Raw genomic sequence first — 25,013 nt, 5'->3', positions numbered from 1 at the left:
TCAGCATGACAATATATTTAATGATTTATATGCATAGCAATATATACAAGAGATGAGAGCAAACAATTAACAATTTCAGGTGAAACTATGGTGAATGTACACAGGATCTACGAGAAGTCAAGAATAACAAAACAATACTTCCTCCACATACATGTACTAATACATTTCAGGAACTTATCTGATTTACGATCACGAATTTCACAAACCACGCAAAACATTTAGAAAATATTCACCTGAATCCCTTATCCCATAAGAAGTGATATTGTTCTGCAAGACAATATGGCTAGAAATAAATTAGGAGACTATTCAGATTGCACAGGAAGCCAGGGTGTTGCTGCTTGAGTTGTCATCAGTCCATGGCCTTCCTTGGCTGAGCAGCTATCTCTGCTTTAGTCAGGACTTCATCCCACTGGACAAACTGCTTTGATAACAATGTTACCTGGACAATGGTCAAGGAATCCTAGTGGACTAATTAATGTAATATGTACATGTAACTAAATATTACCAAGAAAATGTAATAAATTAACTACCACCTTCTAATCAAAGAACCATTTCATTTTTTGGTATTTTGTTTCCTTAAAAAAAGCATTCCCATCTTTTCACATTACCTTTCACTGCATGTGATGTAATGAATGCTTGGTAGAGTCAAATACACTGTCTGATTGGCCCGAACTTAGTGGGCACTGTGACTGTCCACCAATTTATATACAAAATGTTGCCACAGGGTACCATGGAAGTGGATCTGAAAGATTACTTTAATAGATTTCTTTATCACTCATGTTGAAAAAGATTTAACATCTGAAATGAACCAAGCATTCACGAGAATTTAACAAGATATCATTCTTTGTAGTTCAGAAAACCTGTCAACAAAAACACCCACAAATTGTAAGGTTTCATAAAAAGTCTTATTGGGATTAATCACCATAGCTTTTTCCATGATTACTGAGCAATGAATCTCAGTCAGCTGAGAAACATTTCCTGCCTCAACCACAGCACAACAAAAGATTGCACTTGCACGCCTCCATGTTTAAAGGGAGATAACTCCTCAAGCTGTAAACAGTCACAATGTCAAAGCAAATTTGGCCTCATTTTATAATCAACTTTTGCATGACATGATTACAAGGTTTGGTGAGAACTTTTCTACAGTTCACAGTTATTTGTGATGCTTTCCCTCTTTAGCAACCAACCAAAGTTGTTGGTTGTATTACAAGTCATATATGGACATTCATGATCACACCATACTAACAAATTCAGCATTTGTGGATGCAGGGATGATTTTGTTTTTCTTTTCAAGAATCACTGTTATCCAGGGTTTGGGAGACTGTATTTATGTGTATATTGTAATGGCATGTACATGTATCTCAAAATCACCTTTGCAATAAAACACATCGGTGAGCTCCACAAATCCCTGCATAAATACTATGGAATACTTTTTTTTTTGTTCTTTAATCAGCAATACTCCAGCAAAGTGTTGGTGGGTTGTTTAACGCCGCACTCAGCAATATCCCAGCTATATGGCAGCGGTCTGTAGATATCGAGTCTGGATCAAATAATCCAGTGATCAACAGCATGAGCATCGATCTATACAATAGGACACAACATGTATCAACCAAGTAAGCGAGCCTTACCACCCGACCCTGTTAGTCGTGACAAGCATGGGTAGCTGAAGACCAATTCAAACCCGGATGTTCACGGGTCCAGCAATGTGTAAATAATCAACTCTGAACCAGACTGACCAGTTATCAATTATTATTATACGATATTTATATATTGCACATATCCAGGCAACTAGTGTTTGCTCAAGGCGCTGGTATTTTTTCCCTCGATCATTGGATGTCAATTTCAACGGCACATCCTGTTATCAATCTCAACTGGGCTCGATCCCGACACCTCAACCTCGCTGGATCACTAGCCTGGCGCTTAAGCCAGGTCACCCACTCGCCAATACCATGCTACGGGGATACAGTGGCATGCAATCATCCCTGTCATTTAGCCTGATAACCCTGTTCATTAAAACTATTCACGTTTATGACAAGATGGCCAAGATGCATCAGTGGTAGATAGCATAAGGAATGAATGGTGGAGAGCACAGTACAGTCAGTCATGTCATACAACCCCTCAATATCACATGTCAAACCATGACAAGCATGGGTTCCCAGGTCATGTCAACACCAAGTCAGTCATACCATGCACCTGTGGGTTTAGAGGTCACTGAGTACGGTTTTACGCAGCTTTTAGCAATATTCCAACAATATCCCGACAGAGGACACCAGAAACGGGCTTCACATATTGTGCCCCTGTGGGGAATCAAACCCGGGTCTTCAGAGTGGCAAGCGGATGCTTTAACCACTAAGCTACCCCCCAGAGCTGGATGTCCACCAGGGATTAAGGGATTTGGTGTATGTGATTTGGATATATCAATCTCGGTATGTATATTCTACTCATATCTGATATTGTGATGAACCGACAACCACAACTCCAGCCAAGTTCGTCAGCACACTGAGAAGACGCGACTACCCATGACATCCCTCCACCAGAACGAAGACCTCAAGTGTGATCAAGGACTAACTGTCACTGTATTCGTCACTGGACCGTGCCCCCTGACTGACTGACTGACTGAGTTTTAGTTTTACGCAGCTTTTAGCAATATTCCAACAATATCCCGACAGAGGACACCAGAAACGGGCTTCACATATTGTGCCCCTGTGGGGAATCAAACCCGGGTCTTCAGAGTGGCGAGCGGATGCTTTAACCACTAAGCTACCCCCCAGAGCTGGATGTCCACCGATAAGGAAATCAGATTCACATCAAGATTTGAGCAATGTTTCTTAAGGATACTATAGAGTTGTAGGCTTCTAAACAGGCTCTGGCTTCATCATTAAACTGGGAGGCTTGGTCCTGCAATGACATTCACAACAATCAAATACATCTCTCAGACAACCTTCTTTGAGCAGCCTTTAACATGTTAAATCTCAATTTTGGTAACGTCAGTCTGTTTGAAACATATAACCCTCAATAACAAAAACACAAGAATTACACACCAAGGAAAATCCAAAGGAGCCATTCAGTATCATTATTAGCTTAACATTTTTTATTGATACATCAAAAAACAAAACTGCAGAAACATCGTTCACTCACTCACTCACTCACTCACCTGTTGTTTGATCTGGATTTGACTGAGTTCATGCAGTTTTCCTGCCAGTTTTGGTGCAGCTGGAATGTTAAGGTGAGTTTGCATGTCAAATAATAAGAGTTATCCCCCTTCAACCAAACTAGAACTTGTGAATACATACTAAGGCCAGACCAATTCTAGTTCTTGTTTTGTGGATCCGCCAGTCGTATTTTTTCAAGACTAAGAATAAAAATAAAAATTAATTTTCCCCGCTCAAAAAATAAATTCCTATTGTTTTTATTGGCCAAAAATGTAAACTTACAAGATTTCCTTTTTCAGACTGTTTCTTGCCCCATATAAACTTCATAAATTGAGAATAGTAAAATACTTTCAATATTTAAAAGGAATATTACTTTGACTGGTGATTTTTTTTTGATTTTTTTTCCCCTCCTGCCTTTAGGTTTTCTGATGACAAAAATCCGTAAAAACAAGAAATAAAATTGGTCTGGCCTTAACATTATCATTTTAAAGACTAAACAGTTAATACAAGTGTTTACGTTACATTTTAGTATCTTTGATCTATATATATCACAAGAATGATCCACTGGTCAACCATTTATGATCAGTGGAACATTATCTGTCACAGATTTATGCACTATGACTTAAGTATGATGCCTACCCTCAATGACATCTTCCTTGATGGACAAGGGACACGCACTCTTTACACATTCACTGAGAGCCATCTCTTATGTATTCACTGACACCTACCCTTAATGCAGTTACTAACACCCATCCTTTGCACATTCAGTGAGACCCACCCTTTATCAGTGTATGAAATAAGGCCCGTCCGACCGCCCGAGATGGGCTAGATTTCTGCCGGACTGTCTAATTTTGCAGCTAGCCAGCCCGATGGACAGGTGAAAAAAAATATTCAGATAATGTGTCCACTGGCACTGTCTATTTAGTATTTAAGAAGGACTGGTTAAATCTCTTCTGGGTTGGTAAGTTTTTGAAGGTACCCGCCCAGATGTCTGGCTGGGTTTTTAGCGTATTTCATACACTGCCTTTATACCTATCATTTATGCATTTACTGATACCCACCCTTTGTGCATTCAGTTAGACCCACCCTTTATACCCATCCTTCATGCAGTGACTGACATCCACCCTTTGCGCATTGACTGATACCCATCCTTTGTGCATTCAGTTAGACCCACCCTTTATACCCATCCTTCACCCACCTTTGGTGCATTCAGTTAGACCCACCCTTTATACCCATCCTTCATGCAGCGACTGACACCCACCCTTTGTGCATTGACTGATACCCATCCTTTGCACATTCAGTGAGACCCACCCTTTATCAGTGTATGAAATAAGGCCCGTCCGACCGCCCGAGATGGGCTAGATTTCTGCCGGACTGTCTAATTTTGCAGCTAGCCAGCGTGATGGACGGGTGGAAAAATATATTCAGATAATGTGTCCACTGGCACTGTCTATTTAGTATTTAAGAAGGACTGGTTAAATCTCTTCTGGGCTGGTAAGATTTTGAAGGTACGGGCCCAGATGTCTGGCTGGATTTTTAGAGTATTTCATACACTGCCTTTATACCTATCATTTATGCATTTACTGATACCCACCCTTTGTGCATTCAGTTAGACCCACCCTTTATACCCATCCTTCATGCAGCGACTGACACCCATCCTTTGTGCATTGACTGATACCCATCCTTTGTGACACCCACCCTTTATATGTTCATAGACACCCACCCTTTATGTGTTCACTGTCAAACAGCTCCTCCAAGTTCTGCATCTTCTCCAGTCGAGCCGCCTGCTGATGAAGGAAGTCCTCCTCTGTGAACACAATACCCAAAAAAATTAACATTACCCGGGTACATGATGTCCTACCATACAGAAAAGACCTGAGACATGATATTCCATCTACTGCTGCTGTGGGGACCATTCATTTACTTCCAGGCATTTAAGTCATCATCAATATGCAGAGATCTATGTTCATGTGTTGGTTCCATTATGATAAAAGTAAATATTAAAATTTATGCTCTATTATACCACCAAGTGAAATTTCAGCCGAGACTGACACAAGAGAAGAGACCCAGAAGGGTACAATGTTGTTATAAGTATCTTGGTCTAACCTGCAAGAATGATTTCAGCCTTGGTGTCATTGGAAGTGGTCAGTTCCTCGGTATAAGAAGGGTCAAGGTAGTTCTGGAGGTCAGGCACTGAAACACAGCAGGATGCAATATGTACAGACAAGTGAGTGAGTGAGTTTAGTTTTACGTGGCACTCAGTAATATTCCAGCCATGTGGGGGTGGTCTGTAATAATCGAGTCTGGACCAGACAATCCAATGATCAACAGCATGAGCAAGTAGTGTTCAACAATTTATGTAATTCCAATAAAATTACATGCTGATCGCCCACCTATAACCTAGATCTTCACAGTTATCAGACTTTGTGACTTGGATGTAGGAATAACTCATTGCTCATAGTGTCAATCACTGGATTGCCTGACAGGACTAGAACATTTACAGGCAGCTGACAGGCACTAAACAAAAAACAAGCAATCTCTCTCCAGTGGTGGTGGTCCAGTTAAGTAATATAATCAAAGATTGGTCGTACTGACTAAACGACCAAGCAATTGATCATGTTTTCTAATAATCGAACACAAACAATTCTGTAAAACTTGTTTGCATCAACAATATTTTTCAAAAGGTTGGTTTTGTCTGTTATTAAATTTACATTTCATAAGCACCACAAGCTCGTTCCAAGTCATGATTGAATTTATCTTAAAGACTCCATGAAATTTATGTTCCTAACATACTAGTCATCCTTTAAAGATGTGAAATTTGAAAAAAAAACACCAAAGAACTACATGTTTTTTCTTTATTTTTTGTGCACTAACAAATATAAAAGAAAAATTTGATAAATGTCGACCAACTATTTTCGATGATTGATCGGTTGTAAAGAACCAAATATCAATTATGAGATTTTACTCTCAAGTCAACCTTAAAGGTAGGCATATATCATGTGACTCATGGTAAACTCACGTCTTTCATATGCTTTAGGTATCTTCTTCCTGCCCGCAGTAGCTGCTTTCACCTTGCTCTGGATGTTCGACAAATTGTCTATACACTGCAATAAACACCACGAAACACCTGTCACCATACAGCTGTACACCTGTCTTACCTGTAAACAAAGCACACCTGCTGGAGGTGTGTCAATATCTACCTGCATGCACATGCTTGGAGAGAAAAAGGCTTTGTTGTGAGGATGAAATGACTGAATTATGCATGATTAATATGATGAAATATGAATTAATACAATAAGGCAATGAATATGAAAATCATATGTATGCATTCAATATGATAGATGAATCATGTGATTATTAAATTGTATTCCTCAATTCTTAAGTCTGATTTCAACAAAACTTGCATGTATATTCACAAAAATACCACATATATATACATGAACATAACCAAACAACTGATTTCATAAGTATCATCCTTATATTAAAAAACTAACCCTGGTTTTCAGTTTCAATGTCTAAAACATTATACAGTCAATTCTATGAAAATCCCACCCCTGCTTCCTTGACTAGTAATCGTCAACACAAATATACTAAATACACAATACATACAGGTTTGGTTACCAGGGTTACTACACTAAGAAAGGATGCAAACTGTGTCTGTATTTGAAGGCTCTATTACCATGGTAACTAAATATCAAACATATAATATGAAATGCCAATGTTCCCGAAAAACATTCATACCAGCAGATAACTGTGATGCTATCATGGTTGATATCTGCATTTTGCTTGAGTACCTGCCAACATTCAGTACCTCTCAACAGGTTCCATGATAAAATATTGAGGAAGATTGACTACTTCAACTTAATATCCTGGAAAGCTGTTAGCACATAGCTCCTCCATCCCAACCAAACTGTGTCAACATTATTCTATGCTGCAGCAGATTTTATATGTAAAAAGTTTGCATTAAATACAGTAACCTCAGGTCATCATTCACACTGCTATTCATTTGTCTTACTGCAGATGACATACCAGATGCATGAAACATGAATTAAATACGCAAAACCGTTAAAAACAATTAAAAGTGATCAATGATGATGATGAGAAACAAAATGTTTATAGGGAATCATTTGAAAGTCTCTCCTCAAATAGCCAGTGCATAAACCATTCATTCAAAGTCTCACTTTGTTTGAAAGCGAAAACACCTTCCATCTTATCCCTAGTTTCTTCCTGAAAAATTTCTTTGAAACGTTTCATAGCAGTGTCATTCGAATCAGATTGAGAAAACAGTTGTATCTAATGGATCCAGGGGTTTTCAATCACAACATAATGGAGTGAGTGAGTATGGTTTTACGTCATTTTTAGCAATATTCAAGCAATATCACACAAGACACCAGAAATGGAATCCAAACATTGAACCTATGTGGGGAATCAACCCCAGGTGTTCAGTGTGATGAGTTAGTGAGTGAGTTTAGTTTTAGGCCGCTTTTAGCAATATTCCAGCAATATCACCGCAGGGTACGCCAGAAATGGACTTCACACATTGTACCGGTCTTCTGCCTGATGAGCGAGAGCTTTAACCACTAGGCTACCCCACCACCCCTTCAGTGTGACGAGTGAAAGCTTTAACCACTAGGGGGGCGGTGGGGTAGCCTAATGGTTAAAGCGTTGTCTCGTCACGCCGAAGACCGGGTTCGAATCCCCACATGGGTACAATATGTGAAGCCCATTTCTGGTGTCCCCCGCCGCGATGTTGCTGGAATATTGCTAAAAGCGGCGTAAAAGCAAACTCAGTCAGTCAGTCAGTTTAACCACTAGGCTACCCCACCACCCCTTCAGTGTGACGAGCGAGAGCTATAACCACTCGACTACCCCTTAACACAATGAAAAGATACCCTGGATTATAGTGAATACATGACATTATGCAGCACTGTCTTTGGGGAACACTGGAAACACATATTCACTGTTATAATAGCTGATAAAAGAGACAATTTATGGACGTCAATCTCACCTGATGGAGGAGTAAGAGTACACTCTGAAACTGTGTTCCTCATAATAAATTGACATCCATAAATTTCCCCTTTATGAATATCACTGCTAAATGCCATTCAAAGAGTTAACATGATATGTTTGGAATGAACATGACACCCATGACAATATCCAGCGGGTTGTACAGCGTTGTGCAAGGTAAGCTGTGCAGGGCATGGTGTCCAGCCCACAACATGCAAGCTGAAACATAAACACCACTACACACACCATTGGGAGCATCAGGATAGGGGTACTCACTGCCACTGAAAGACACATCAAGAAACTGCCAGGACACATTAAATCCACCTTCCAGTTAGTGACTTGTCTTGACATGATATTAGTACATTCTAATCTCCAAGCACATCAGAACATCTCCAAGATGGCAATTTCTACATCATCAGCATAAGGTATCAAATCAAAATAGTTGGTCCTTTTCTTTTCCTGATGCGACTGAGACAAAAGGTCATTATTAATTCTGACATTTCTTTCACCCCAATACCCATTCCAAGGTTATCAAGCTTCCCTGGTTGGCCATTACAGTTTGAGTGAGTGAATGTGAATATTCCAGCAATATCACAGCGGGGACACCAGACATGGGGTTCACACATTGTACCCATGTCGGGAATTGAACCTGGGCCTTTGGCGTGACGAGCGAACGCTTTAGCCATAGGCTACCCCACCACCCCTGGTCATAACAAGTGACCTACCGGTATTAAGTACTATGATAAATGCTTAGTTTGGTGATCTGCCGAGTCCTTATCAACACTATCATTACTGACATACAGTATCCAACAGAGAGTGAGTGAGTGAGTTAAGTTTTACTTTGCACTCAGCAATATTCCAGCTATATGGCTGCAGTCTGTAAATAATCGAGTCTGGACCTTACAATCAATTGATGAACAGCATGAGCATCGATCTACACAATTAGAATACAATGACATGTGTCTACCAAGTCAGCGAGCCTGACCACCCAATGCCGTTAGTCAGATCTTACGACATGGGTTACTGAAGATCAATTCTACCCCGGATCTTCACGGGTCCATTATCCAACAGACTCATATGAGGAAAGCTAATTTTGAAAATTATGTTTTGCTGTGATGGTGTTCTTCAGGGAGGTACTACAGAATTTCAAATTTACAGGTTATTTCAAAACAATTGAACACACCCAAGTACAAATCTTCTTGACCTTATATAGTATGACCAGAAATTATTGAGAATTTTAGGAATATGTTTAATTGGATTTCTAGTATAAACAACCTTGACCAGCTATCAAGTGCTTGGTTTCATTCAAGAGAGTCAACTCCGTTAATCCTTTTTCATTAGTTTGTGAAGAGTTATCCCCCTTTGTTTACTTGTTTAGCAGACGACATTTTCAGTGATCCTCAGTATGGATGATTTAGAGAAGAGGAAGTTGATTTTAGAGTATTATAACAAGGACATCAGATCAGCTTAAGTGATTTCAAGTAGAACAATCATCCCTTTGTCCACTGTTTATCGTGTTTTGTAAAATATTGCAAATGGATATGGCATTTTTCAGGAATTAGGCTGATTTGGTGTGATGGTTTACCAATGTAGGGAATGGATATCTTGATGGGGGCTGATTCTGGTTTAGATCTTTTGGCAGGAGGAGATGGCGATGCTTGATGGCTCTGTTGACTATTTCAGGTGGGTAGTGGTTTGCGTTCCACAAAGACTTTCCTCAGGTGTTCAATTTCTTCCTGTAGGTTTGTTGAGCAGATGTTTTTGGCTCTTCTGGTCAATGTAGAGATGACGCCGGTCTTGACTTTAGGTGGGTGGTTGGAGTTGTAGTGGATGTATTGATCCGTATGAGTTGGTTTCTGTACGGAGGTCTGGAGTTGGTTGCAGGAGTGCGGGACTTTTAAGGACATCAGGAAAGGTAGTTGGTTGTTCTGCTCTGTTTCAATGGTGAATTTGATGGGGATGTTGGTGATGAGATGGGCTGAGCATCCAGCATCGCATCCAAATTCACCCATTAATATCCTCATGACAACCTGTTCCTCAAAACTAACTCATCGTGTACAATGACCATGCAGTCAACTACATCAGACATACACCAAAGTCATTGACGGCATCATGAAGCAAAACATCTGCTCAACTGCTTCCCCAGAAAGAAGTGGCTACCTGAAGTTCTTTGATGAGGCAACCACTCCTACCTGGCTTCATCGACATCGCTTCACCCTCACCTGCCAAAGATACTGAAACCGAATCGCTCCCCATCAGATATCATTCCCCTACATTGACCACCAAATCGGCGTCCTGAGAATAGCCACTAATCGAGCAGCTTCAACTTCCTCCGTACCATGCCAGCCCGTAGATCAACAACCGAATTGATTCCGAAGCCATTTACAAAGTGAATTTGTGTATTGAACGATACGATGTGGTATCCGATCAACACCGGTCAGAAACGCTATGCTCTGTTGCTAATTCGATAAACATCATCGAAGCCGGCCCCGTCATCAAATGTTTATTGGTCGGCTATCGACTTCACTAGCACTTCATAAGCGCAAGGCATTGAGCACCAGGGAGGTGCAGGTAGGCCCAGAAAATTGACTGTCGGTGACAGGAGGCGGCTTGGTATTCTTGTTTCTAAAAACAAACGAAGGAGTTTAGAAAACGTAAGGCTGGATATGATTGATAGAGGAACTGTGGCTGTCTGTAAGGAGACAATTACAACTGAGCTGCATGCAATGGGTTGGCAGAAAAGTCGAGGAATTCCATCACTGATCATGAAACCTGAACAAAAGGAGCAAAGGTTGAACTGGTGCTTACAGCATAGAAATTTTAACTGGGACAATGTGATTTTCTCTGATGAAAGTTCTGTGTGGCTGTTTCCTAATACACTGAAATTCTGGACCAAACTTACTGAAAAACCTTTGTATCAGCACCCAAAGTACAGTCCAAAATTTAGCGTGTGTGGTGGCATATCTGTGTTAGGGGCAACGCCCCTCTGTGTATTTGAAGGGAATATGAACAGTGAGCGGTACACAGATATTCTCGAGGGACATATACTTCCATCTGCTCACGTGTTCTATTGAAATTTTTGGATTTTCCAGCAGGACAAGGACCCAAAACATCGTTCAAAGCATTCACAGGCCTGGTTTCGGACCCAAAATATGACATTATTAGATTGGCCAAGCTATAGCCCTGACCTAAATCCAATAGAAAATGTTTGGAGACTTATGAAGGAAAGTGCCAATAAGAAAAATCTGACAAATATTGCTGAAATGAAAGAAGAGGTGGTCCGATATTGGGACAGCATGGACCACGACTTTCTAACTTCTTTGATCAGTAGTATGCCCCGCCGCATTGAAGCCTGCATTGCTGCTTATGGTGACTTGACAAAATACTAACTGTTCACCTGTCTTTGAATCTGGAGTTATGTTCTGCTAATATTCACATCTAATACGTGAGTAATGAGTGAAAAAAATAAATAAAATTACAATCTTAAATTCTCAATAATTTCTGGTTGTACTGTATCAGTTATTTCCAGTCATTTTAAGTCAATTCCACATGCTAGTATAAATGTTGTTGAATACTGCTGAAGATTTTATGTAGCTTGCTTGATATAGCTTTGACAGAGGAGGTTTAGGAAATTTTTCACTTGCTTTATGGATGTGCCAACATATAATCTTCAATGGAATAGTAACAAAGAGAATTATTTCAGGTCATGCCTCCTTTGTCTCCCCAACTTTTAGGTTAAGGAAGTGACAAGTAAAAATAACTATTAAAAAAAATATATTAACAGCACATACTAAATAAATACATGCCTAACACACTCACTCACACCTGTCATATAAGTGATTGCAAAGGTTTGTTTTTCACAATAACAAAACTAAAGACATGGAAAGTCCTAACTTCCGGATGTCCTACACAGGAAACAAAACATGTTGTTTGACGTCAACTACAATTTGTTTTTCCACACCACACAATGAATCATGTACTTAAGTATCAAAAATGACATTTGTGATAAGTATTTATCACAGCCATACAACACTGATCAGTCCTCAGGGTCTATGGGAACTACATCAAAGGCCAGTACCCTTTGTGTAAGCTATGTCACAAAGATCTTCAGTTTGTCAGCCCCAAGTATGACAGAGCACTTCATTTATTCAGGCATTAAACATTTACTCAATATATGCCAATATGACTGTAACCAGTTATTGTCTTATTTCCTCTTTTTGTACAAAAATGTTTATGTTAAAAACAAATGAAACTTCTTGTATTTCTAATTTCTGTTTATTTGATATTTCATTTGTTTGTTTGCTTAAATACTGCTGTCTTGAAGCTATACTCTTTAAAAAAAAGTAAGGGAACTTCATTTTTAATATATGATTGAAAAAATTGGGATATATTGGGAGTCAGTCAATGTTGATATGATAATAATGAATGTTTTGAGAGTGCAGCACCACTTGCACTTTCTTATGACCATAGTTGTTTGTACAGTAATCACTCTTGAAAGATGATTGGTGTATGACGTGAAATTTGCATGTGTACGATTTTCATTTTCAATAAAATGAAAACAGCCAGAAACAAACGCTAACAACTATGTGATGCAAGATGATTGTCAAAATTAATGGTCTACAGTGATTTATTGTCAAAATCAAGAATGACACCTCTTGCACGTTTATGGGGCTACTGCGTTGTGCACGTGCATCCCATGCGTTGTGTTTAGTGTTGGTGTTGGATGGTGGTTTAGACTACTGGTGGTGTGTTCATAAGATGTCTGTCTTTGAAGAGTTTGTTCACGCTTATATTTCCTATCCAAATTGAAAGTTCAAGTCCACTTATATTTTTTTAAGAGCATACCAGACAAACCTTTCAAAAATATTAGCAAGATTCACACCATCAGGGCATGGGGCCAGACAATCAAGCACGTCACTAAGTCTGATCACTGCATCCCTTAAGTCATCACATAGGCGGTTTCAGAGGGGGGTGCAGGGGTGCACACCGCTCTTTTTGTGCTGAAAGTTTGTTGAATTACCATTGAAACTCAGGTGAAAATGAAGTGTGCATCCCTCCTTTTCTCAATAGTGTGCACCCCCCTTTTTCAAAAAGCTGTATCCGCCCCTGCATCATGCACAACAAACACAGGTTGCTGGGGATCTATTCCAACCCAGAATTGCCTGGGACCCTCCATACATCTGCTACATACATCAGTGATTCAGCTAACAGCCAAACAAATCATCAACAAATCAACCCTTCAACAACAACCTTTAAATAAACACCAATGTGGATGGCAGGTTACCTGTAGGGGAACACAAAGCATTAATAATGACAGGCCAAAGTTTTTCGGTACATTTTCTGAACCTATTTTCTGTACAAAATAAAATTTCTTGTGTTTCAGATATCCAAAAGAAATACTGTGTCACTTGATTTTATAACAGAAGGAAACACTAGTCAAGAATCCCATATGTGATACTTGGACCAAAATCTGTTGCTTCCATATATTATCATCTATGTATCCTAAAACTCAAGTAGTTTCTGGTTTGGCCAAAACTATTCCGAGGCAAAATAAGATTTAACATCAAGCTCTAATATTTTACCACATATATAACCATGTGCAGTGGGGTGGTGGGATGAAAGTTTATTAAATGACCATTGAAACTTGGGTGAAAATGAAGTGTGCACCCCCCCTTTCTCAAAAAGCTGTATCCGCCCCTGACACTAGTAGTGTTCCGATTAATTGAAATAATCGAAGATTTCTCGCAGAGACGAAATGACCAAGCAGTCGATCACACTATTTTGTCACTACTGTTTTAGTGTTTGAAACACTTAATGATGGAACATATCTTAGAAGTTGTCAGGGCCTGAAAACATGTTTAATTCTAAAAAAACTCACTTCACTTACTGAAAAGTCATGACTGCATATTTCTTGAGGACTCCAGGGCGTTTATGAGTGAGTGAGTGAGTTTGGTTTTACGCTGCTTTTAGTAATATTCCAGCAATATCCAGAAATGGGCTTTACACATTGTACCCATGTGGGGAATTGAACCCGGGTCTTTGGCGTGACGAGCGAACGCCTTAACCACTTGGCTACCCCATCGCCCCCCAGGATGTTTATGTTCATGATATATTAGTCATCACTTTAAAGTAGCAAGTTGCATCATTTTACATTGGATGTGAAGTTTGAAAATGCAATTTGAAGAGTTCCTAAATAAAACAAAAGTAACAACAGGGAACCACGTCATACTTATCTGCAATAACAACCTGAACAGGAAAATTTGAAAAATGACGCTATGAGAATAAGAGAAAATGGTTTCTAACCCCTTTTAGCAATATTCCAGTAATATCACTAGAAATGGGCTTCACACATTGTACTCACGTGGGGAATCAAACCCAGATCTTCGTGTGATTGTAACACTTTAACCAAACGGCTGCAGGGCGATATCTTTTGAGAAAGGGGGTGCACACATTGAGAATCTGCACGCTTCATTTTCACCCGTGACGATGGCCATTCAATAAACTTTCAGGACAAAAGGGGCGACTTCCCTGCACATTGATCCGCCTATGGGCTAACACTTTTCAATTAAAGAAGGTATTAAAATATTGCAGGTAAGTGTGATATCCCATAGCTTTGACCAAGGGTACATGTTTTCACTTATATGAGGTGCCCAATTGTTGCCTCTCAATGACTCAAGGACTGGAGACTAGCAATGCAGTCACACTAGACTGTTCATATAAAACCACAATAATCATGATTAAAATTTGATGCAATTCAAACAGCATAACTATTATCATGATTATTATTCAAGGGAGCTCATACAGTATTACGGTTATGATTATCATTCAAGGAAATTCACACGGTATAATAACTGTGTTGATTCTAATTCTGTAAAATTCAAACAGTGCAACATATGATAATTATCATTCTAGGAAATTCATACAGTATATTACAATTGTCATGGTTATGTAGCTAGGCAAAACAACTTGTGAAGTAAGCGAGTATGATCGGAAACTGTTTTACTTATATTTCAGCAAATTAAGATGAAGGACACCAAGAATGGACTTCACATTTTGTACCTGTTACGGTTTCAAAAACAGCTTCTTGATATGACAAGCAAATGCTTAAACCACCAGGCCACCCCAATGAGAAATTTTAAGAGGTGAAGTGAGGTTTAAAGTCGTACTTAAGAATATTCCGCTCATATGACAACGTGCATGCATGTGCATGTGTGGCTGCTTGTACTAGCCCAGACGTAAACTGGTTTTATAGTGCTAGCTCACTGAGATACCATGCCGCAGTTAAGCATGAATACACTTCTCAGACACGTAAAACTGATTCCGAGCCGACCAGTCCTTCCTGTACCTATTAATGCTGAGCGCCAGGCAGGGACCAACAAGTACCATATATTAACGTCTTTTGGTATGACACAGCAAAGGCATCGAACCCTCCACCATCCGCTCTCCAGGCGGACGCTCTAACCACTACACCACGGAGGCGGTTGGAAATGTAAAGAAGCACATTAAGCACCACTGCTGTTGCTGACTTAATACAAAAAACAAGTACACATCACACAGCCTGAGAAAGTGAAGTCCCCATTTGTGTACAATCACAATCAATTGATAAGCATAGGTTATCATATGGTAGGTCTACATTGTCAAAGTTATTAGTTACTGAAACATGTATCACAAATATTGCCTCTTAGCTTGTAAAGACAATCTTCATGATATCATTCAGGTCATTAAGAGCATTGTACATTGATCAGCAAAATAGAAATAGTATCCTCCAGTGAGAGGTCCTGTTAATGAACACCCCAACCGTCATACATGGTAATATGTATTCATGGTAATACAGACCAAACCTGTTAGTAACAGTCGTAATGTCTTCTACAGTACCATATTGTTAACACATTTTGTTACACATATTAGTTAAAGGCCACATCAAATTAGTTCATTTCAGGCAAACATTGCTGCATAAAATAAACAGAAACTGCAAACAAATCACACACAAAAGTCAAATTAAAGTGTTAATGAACATAAATCTCAGATTACTCCATCAGGTAAGTCAAATAAACATTTTGTTTCTGAGGACTTTGTCACAATGTCTGGTTTGGGATCCATCTTACTGAAATGCAAGCCCTGAAGATATGGGGATGGGATTGAGAGGGACTGCTTATTTTTCCTTAGTTGACTTTAATATTAGACTGCAAATCTATAAATGTAAACTCTATTCTAATGCAAAATGTGACCTCTATTGCCTTTCATCCACTACAGTTGTTAAGAGCGATGACTATGAATTTCCGTGATGATAATACAGAATGTTCAGCGTACAGGGAAGACTTTGATGCATGACGTATGCTAAAAGTCGAAATTTGGTTAATAAGGAATCTGACTTGTTTTTGTAAAAACACGTAAACATGTGAAATCAACGATTGGGGTCATGGCATTTCTTGGGCTTGGTCAAGAGAAACAAGGAATTTATTTAACAAACTTATCATTACTGTGTTAGTGTTGAGAAAGAATCCTGATGGAACAACCCGACATATTTACCTAGATGTTTAGACCAAACACAGGAGATGAAGTAGACTCCCATCACCATTGCCCTATTAATCATTAACATTAATATTCCACTATACTCCTCAGATTGGGAATTGCAATGGGATTTGTCACTGTCATTTCTTTAGCAGACAACTTTACTATTCTCAAATTTCTTGACACAAAGACAGAATAATGTCCTTTTTGACAATAATTGTTTCTTACCATTCGCTGGCTTTTTACAAAAAACAATTTAGCAAACTGTAATTTGTTGTGGCCTAATGAAGATATTTCACATGAGTTCTGCTAATACACCAATAGGGCCCGTAAGTAGGTCACTGCACTTCACAAGACCCTAGTACTTCCGGTGACAAACGTTTCATACCTTTTCAATGGTCTCTTGGTTGTCAGTTGACACTAAGGAACCAATAATCCTTGCAGGAATAACAAATTTCGGATCTAACCATCCCCAAATTAGCTAACTATTACCACCGTCAACAGCTGTGACAGCATGGTTGGATACTTTAACCAGTATAGTAAAGTCATATTTGGCAGTCGCACAATTTTGAACCAGAACTGGCTCTTGAATATATGCTTGTCACTGGAAATCTGGTACTGGAAGTAAGCTTGGCAATAAGCATATCACAAGTTTGCTAACGCAAAGGGAGACGGAACCAGCTTAGTACCGGAAGTAGCGCCTTGTGAGACTTACAGGCCCTAAACTGTGGAGAAGCTGGGTTAGTGAGGTGACTGTGCAGGCAACAAGCATGTGAAGCAAGACAAGCCGTGTTTTACCTGTGGACCTAGGCTGGAATCCTGTGACAAGAAAACAAGGAAACAAACACAAGTTAATCAGGCTGCATGCACATACATGTGACATGAACAAGGCACAATGAGGAATATGAGATAAGAGGAACAGTAATGAAAGGAATAGTAAGGTGATAATTGTCTAATTCATTTGATTTACAGTTTGACCATCTTGAACAGAATGTAATAAAATATAACAAAAATTATACCCACTCTTTATGCAGTAGGATGGACAAAATATACACTTTTCTTTATAAGGTTCATTTGATAATGAGCAGAAAATGGGTACCCGGTCGGATAAGTCATGTGACTAAAACCTTCTAGCGCCTAACAGGCAGCTTGGGTTATCCGGGGTAGTAATGTGTTAGCGCTTTGAGCATGCACAAGTGTGCGGAATAAGGCACTTTATTATATAGTTTACAAATGGCTATTATTATATATCATTATATTAAAAATTTAATACTTCAGAAAATCACATTTGAAAATATATGTTAAGAAAGCTCCAACACTTAAAACAGTACTAACAATTATTGGGTGATTTAAGTATGGTTTCACTTCACTTTAAGCATTATTCCAGCCATAGCATGCAAGGTAGACCAAGAATGGGATTCATACATTTTACCCATGAGGGGAATCAAACCCATTTTCAGCATGATGAGTGAAAGCTTTAACCAGTAGGCCACCACATCACCCCTGCATCATTCAGCGTTTCATCACAGAACTATGATGCTTCTAATACCAGTGTCACTGATCAAGGAGTGAGAAGTAATTTACACAGGATCAGATGATAAAGCAAGCAGTTAAAGCCAATCAGATACAAGCTGAGTATTTTTTTTCAAGAAAGACTTAATTGCAAAGTACGGGGAATCAGTTACTCAAAATTACAACAGGTCATACCTTGCTTCCTTCAACATTATCTCAATCCTCGATAATCTCCAGGGTATACATTCCGATAAATCTCCACTACCCTGGATGCGAAATGTTACGAAAATTCTAACAATAACGACAGCAGATAAGAAAAATAAACTCAAACAGTTTAATGGTAAAATTAGGCAATATGATATTTCGTTGTAATTTCTGCGTATTCTTGTTCCTTCACTCCCTTGAACCGGAAGCGGGCAGGGGGAATGGAGGCGAAGAACAATTTGATATGCTACGAGTGGCGCTTGAAATGTTGAATTAAATATATTTTACGTGATTAACTATTAAATATGAGGTTGGAAATCAGAGAGCACAACCCTGTGAGGAAATGGGTGTCTACCTTTGATGGTGACAATATCTTTTTTGATATTAAAAATATTTTTCGAACCGAAGCGAGCGAAGTACGTTGCCAACCTTTACTCGCTTCACTCGCATATAAGAAGACTGGTCAGTTTCTCTCTGTTGCGCAACCCTATTTGCGCTACAGTTAGCCTGTGATCCAGGGTACCAGTGGAGATTTATCGGAACATATACCCTGGAGATTATCAAGGATGCATTATCTCAAAGACAAGGAAAACACTGTCTTCCTGCTTTTGTCTCCGACGTCCTGTGGTGCAATGACCATAAAGAGGTGTTACTAACGTCATGGAACTACACAGTTTGGCAGGTTTTTTTGTCAATGGTAATTGAGTGTCCTGAAAATGCTATGGCAACCAGATGCAAAATTGAAATAAGTAGAATATTGTTTTTTTATACACCTGACTGAAGCAACAAAATTTAAATGGTCTCACGCGAACATATGGATTTTTCTGATACTAAAAAGATAGCAACTGATACAGATATGTGTTTTCAAGATGTTTATTTCATTTTCGAATTCCAAACTTTGTCTAACTGCATGCCTGAACAAAGAAGAGAACAGTCTTTCGTTTACAGCTGGGAGAATTTGGTTTTTTGTTAATCTAATATTCTTGGATTAATAATGTTTCCATTTAAACCAAATAGAATATTTCATGTGCCTGGTGTATCTGTCATCTCTTGATGTGAGGAATGTCATAATTTGGCTCCACTACTCGTGAAAATATACTATTCAGACTTTGCTAAGGATCAAATCATGGATTCAACAGAAAACTATGATGTGGGGTCAAATTTGGTTTAAATATCTAAGCTTACTGTAACCATGGATACTAGATTTCAGTATGTCATTGCATCTTGTGGATCCCATACCTGCTATTGACAAGTGTTGTCTACTCGTCAATGACTTGTTCCATGATTTGCAAAATGGTTGATTGGTGCCATGAAAACCATTTTTATGGTTACTCGTGTATCAAGTGCATAAGGTTAGATTAAAGTGATTGTTTGCCTAAAGAGGGATTACCATATTATTATTTATCCAGTTTTAAATGGATACAATATCAAATTATAAATCTACGTAAAGTTGTGAATTTTGGTGATCCTTAGCAAAGTGTGAGTAGTATATCACATTTTTCATGTCACTCAATGACATACTTCATATTTCACTGGACAAGTGTTCTTGACATCATAGAACTGCACAGTTTGCCCATTGCCAGATCTTTCTCAGAGGCAAGTGGAGTTTATGAAAATGTTATGGCAACCAGACACCATTTTATTTGCTTGATGTACCTGACTGATGTAACAAAAATGAAATGGTCTCACATAAAATATCTGGATCTTTTCTGTTACAAGAGAAAGATGTCATAAAACTAAGCAACAGTCAGTGCAAGACACATTTAAGACATACAATTCTGTTGCAAAGTGAAAAAAAAGGATTATCCCCACTACAGGTTTTTTCAATGTTGTTTAACATTGGTTGGTTGGTTTGTCAGTTAACGCCCATCCACCAATTATCTAGCTCTATGGCAACAGTCTGTTAATAATTGAGTGAGTGAGTTTAGTTTTACGCCGCTCTTAACAATATTCCAGCGGTCTGTAAATAATCGAGACTGGACCAGACAATCCAGTGATCAACAGTATGAACACTGATCTACGCAATTGGGATACGATGGCATGTGTCAACCAAGTCAGCGAGCCTGACCACCTGATCCCGTTAGTCGCCTCATACGTCAAGCATGGGTTGCTGATTCTAACCTGGATCTTCATAGGTCTGTTATTTAACGCTGCACTCTGTAGTATTTAAGCTGTATTGTAAATAATGGCGACTGGATCAACAATTCTCGAGTTGACTTCGTGCATATCAATCTAAGCACCTGTCATACAATGACAAACATCAATGACAAATGACTAATCATGACTCTCTGATCCCATTAGTCACGTCATACGACAAGCATGGGTTGCTAAAGACTAATTCTCTACCACACACCCCTTTTGTGCGGACCTATCGTGTTGTGTCAAGTTCACACCTCACTTATTTGAGTTTACCTCTGTTCAGAACACTAGAATTACATGTTGGTAGCATATTTCACTTAACACATACAATATCCTCTACCTTCACTCTTAAGAAAACAAACTGTATTGCTGTATCTTTAGATGACAAACACGACAAAAACCAAATAATGGATCTTATCCACACACACACACACCCAACAACCCCCCCTCCCCCTCCCTCTCCCAAAACAAAACAAAAACAACCCATAAATATCAAAACCATAGTGTAATTCATAATAAAGACAACATATGCACAAAGGTGTCATTTATAGACATATGTATACTGAAAAATGAAAGTTGATTATGCACACACATCAAACTTTGGTCTTTTCCTTGGGGAACATGCTGTTATTAATGGATGGCTCACATATATCACCTATGCATGCAACGTTTCTAAAACTAGATTCCCATTGCTGGGGTCAATATTGAAAAGGGAATTGTCAAAAGACATTGAAATTTATCTTTAACTTAAACTTTACATAAGTACTAAAATGTTGTATCATCCTTATGAATGAAAATTAACTACTGGTAAAGCTTTTGAGAAATAATTTCCTTGGTTTGTTCTAAATAGCAACATTTACTTTACTTAGATAACAGTATCTGTTTGCTGCTGGAACTTTGGATGTGTCTAATTCAGTGTTTGCTTATTCTTATGTCCCAATCTGCAATATTACACATGTATCACCCTTAAATCAAATCACATTACTTGAATATATGTCTTAGCTTACATTTGAAAAATAACAACAAACTTGTGTGTAACTTCAGAGACCTTCAATTAACCTTTGGAACAACAAATACACTTTAATGTTCTCGTGACATTCTTTACCTGGATTCCTGTGCCGACTGCTCGCTGGGTTTCAATTACCACAAAACATGAACCTAAACCTCGTGCACAGATATGACTTCACAAATATGCTAGTAATATGCTAGTAATATGTTACGTCACAAGCTTGCTGACAAAATTCTCTTCTGATTATTCATTTGACTGTGATAGGACATCTAGTTTCCAGTAAGTTTTTATGTTAAAGTATAGATTGTTGTCAACAAATCTTAGCTTAGTTTGAAAAATAACAACAAACTTGTGTGGAACTTTAGAAACCTTCTATTAACCTTTTGAACAACAAATACACTTTAATGTTCACGTGAACGCTATCCATTGTATGATGAATATATATAAATTTATTTTTTCTCATCGTTAACATTAGGGGGGATACGGGAGGATGTCTTACGCTTTCAAATGACATAAGGTTATTCGAAGAAGCATGCTAAAACTTAGCAATGTGAAATAAATGCTCCCGTGTTATCAATGGGGGACTACTGCACATTACTGGGCGCACTTTTTCAGATTAATTAGCGCTGCTGGGGCTCAGGCGCTTCGCCGGAATACTGACTTCATTAATTAGTGACGTAATATTGGCGGACGCTCTACCTCGGGACCATGAGCACCATCACAGTTAATGAGTGCTCGTTTAACGGGTCATTTGCACAGAAGTGAGGCGGAAGCAGCGAGAAATGAAAACAAACAACTGCGCACGCGCAATGGTTTGTTTACATTTCTCACGCTTCCGCCCCACTGTGTCACGCCCTTCCCATTCATTTTTTTTCGCACCATTATTTCTTGGGCTGTACTGACGAGTACCGGATGGATCGAAATGGGTTTCAATTGGATATAATAGGATTATATTGCCCTAAGGTAAAGTCAAACCCTAAATCAGAGTCGGAAAGGGTCCCTAACCCTACCCCTCTCCCAACCCTAACCCTAAGGATCGGAAAGGGTGCCATACCCTAACCCTAAGGATCGGAAAGGGTGCTAACCCTAAACCCTAAGGATCGTAAAGGTTCCCTTACCCTAACCACTAACCCTAAGGATCGTAAAGGGTGCCTAACCCTAAGGATCGTAAGGGGTCCCTAAACCCTAAGGATAGTAAAGGGTGCCATACCCTAACCGTAAGGATGGTAAAGGGTTGTTTGACTCTAAAGATGCAAGTGAAGGGAGACGGAGCAATTACCGCGATATAGCAAGACAGCGCTTGAGACAGTGCGGTAGCGCTATAGCGCGATAATCATTGCCCCGCAGCGAGCAGCGAGGGTAGTCTGTCTCACAGTCCCTGAACCACATTAATTTCCCTACTACCAAGCCCTCTCTGCAGTGCTAAAGCCCTAAATAAAGCAAGTCTAGATTTCCTCAGGTTCTGAATCTCTGGTCTCCCTAGGGCTCCTTTTCAATATAAATGGGTTTGTTTGTCACTATCAAAATTATATATATTCAGAGACTAAGCCTTAGTCTACAGCGAGGGCTGCGCCCGGTAAAGTGCATTCTAGCCATCAATGGTATGAATAACAGATACACATCCATGTATTGGTCTCTGACAGGCATCACTCATCATGCTCTAAAGTGGATAATCACATTAAAAACACAGACATAACTAATCACACCGTCCTGTACCTTTGGGTATAACGCATCTTTATCAGCGTTACCGAAAACGAGCTTCTAGACTTTCAATTCTCTTCTCTAACACATCAATTTGACAGGTGGCCGCCATCTTTTCTACACCAGTGATGTGCTCTCGATAAATTTGTAGGAGAATCTTTCTGAATCATTCACTTATTACTAACAGTCAATTCGTTGTAATACTTTCATGATATGTTTATACACATGCTTCAAAATAATGGAGGATTAACCTTCCGCCGAAACGGGAAACTATGCCCCAGAACATCACTTTTATTGACCCCACATTATTACCTCCCTTTGATCGATGACTCATTTGAGGCACACTGTAAAGCCACGTGTTTATGACTATAAAAAATACCGTCGAATGTATTTCGCACATCAGGCGAAGCTGAGAACGAATACTTTTTCTCAGGATTTCTTCTATATTTTCATACATTGACAAAGAAGTACCCATTTATGTTGTATGCATTATTTTTGGTCAATAATAGCCTTCATCTTGCATATATGCAGTACGTTTATATATTTATTTATTGTAAGTTATATATACAGTAACCAAGAACAGGTGATGTCGTTGGTTGTAGATTTATAAACATAAATGAGAACATTCATACAGGCAACCGCGTGGAAGTCTTGAAGTGACGTCATATTCCACAAAATACTGAGACAGGAAATATATCTAAACCACTGTGTGGGCGGACCATTCCAATAGCTGACAACCAGACTAAGGCTCGGTCTCTCAGTATATGGAGAATGTCAGAACATGACATTCATATATATTACTTTTATTTTTGTCGTTTGAATACAACATACATTCAGGTAAATACTGCTACCAGGCACTCAGAACACAACAAAAACAACAACTGTAATAACTGGGTTTTTTTCAGGAATTATTCCTCTAACTTCCTTGTTTAGGAAAATAGCCGAATCAACGAGTGTTGATATATTTGATATCAGAAGACACGAGGGTGAGATTCTATTTATCATCAAAATTCACTCTTCATTAGTTTTCAATAAAAAATGTACATCTCTGAACACGGTACTGCCATTAGACTTGCAGTGCAGCGATGTCAAAGCATTGTGACGTCATCAGGTCTTTGACGTCATATCATTGTAAGTCATGAAAATGATGATGTAGTACAAAATCTACTGTCAAAACGATATCCTCTTAGGAGATATCTCTTGATCTCACACAAGCAATATCTCCTATGTGGAACAGTTTGGATGATAAATATCATTTGGACAAATAATCCCTTTAAGTTGAAAAGGAGCCCCACTGGGATGGGAGATTCAGAACCTAGAGGCAATCTAGATTTTTGTCATTTAGAGCTCTACCTCGATCAGCGCTCCAGAAAGTGTTTGGCGGAAGAGAAAATAATGCGGTACATGCATGGACCGGAGACAGATTAATTGACAACCTGCTCAGATCGTGAAATGTACACGTGTTCATATCCGTCGCTGGGGGTCTTGGAAACAGAGATAGACAACCCAGACAGATGTACATTGTAGCGTTGAGTGAACATTTGACATTGACAAAAGGCATATGAAGGTGTTTGCTTCGTGATGCTGATGTGTTTGGGTTTTGGCGGATGTTTTTTCCGGTTTTTCCTTTGCATATAGGTTGTGACAACGATTGGGGTATAAAAAGCAAATCTTCAACGCTTATTTATCCTTTGCAAAAGCAAAGCTGCAAATTTGTCCTTTGCATGTTAAACCCTTTCTCATCTGTGTTTAAGCAGAACAAAGTCTATCCCCTTTGC

General features: G+C 39.0%; 1 protein-coding gene across 1 annotated transcript; it reads right to left on the bottom strand.

Moving 5' to 3' along the window:
* LOC124263565 (dynactin subunit 3-like) lies at positions 1-23,362 on the bottom strand. Its single transcript, XM_046698229.1, is given in 9 exon segments — positions 1-439; positions 2,839-2,898; positions 3,155-3,213; positions 4,876-4,959; positions 5,259-5,345; positions 6,172-6,256; positions 17,469-17,489; positions 23,251-23,293; positions 23,295-23,362. Coding segments are annotated over 9 exon segments (582 nt in total). The 5' UTR covers positions 23,348-23,362; the 3' UTR covers positions 1-349.
* Between the last annotated feature and the right edge of the window lie 1,651 nt (positions 23,363-25,013).

The sequence above is a fragment of the Haliotis rubra genome, unplaced genomic scaffold (genome assembly GCF_003918875.1).
Source record: "Haliotis rubra isolate DU_JTF1 unplaced genomic scaffold, ASM391887v1 Scf120, whole genome shotgun sequence".
NCBI classification, from domain to species: Eukaryota; Metazoa; Mollusca; class Gastropoda; order Lepetellida; family Haliotidae; genus Haliotis; species Haliotis rubra.
The sequence above is the reverse complement of the archived record's forward strand: the minus strand, read 5'-3'. Positions and strand labels throughout refer to the sequence as shown.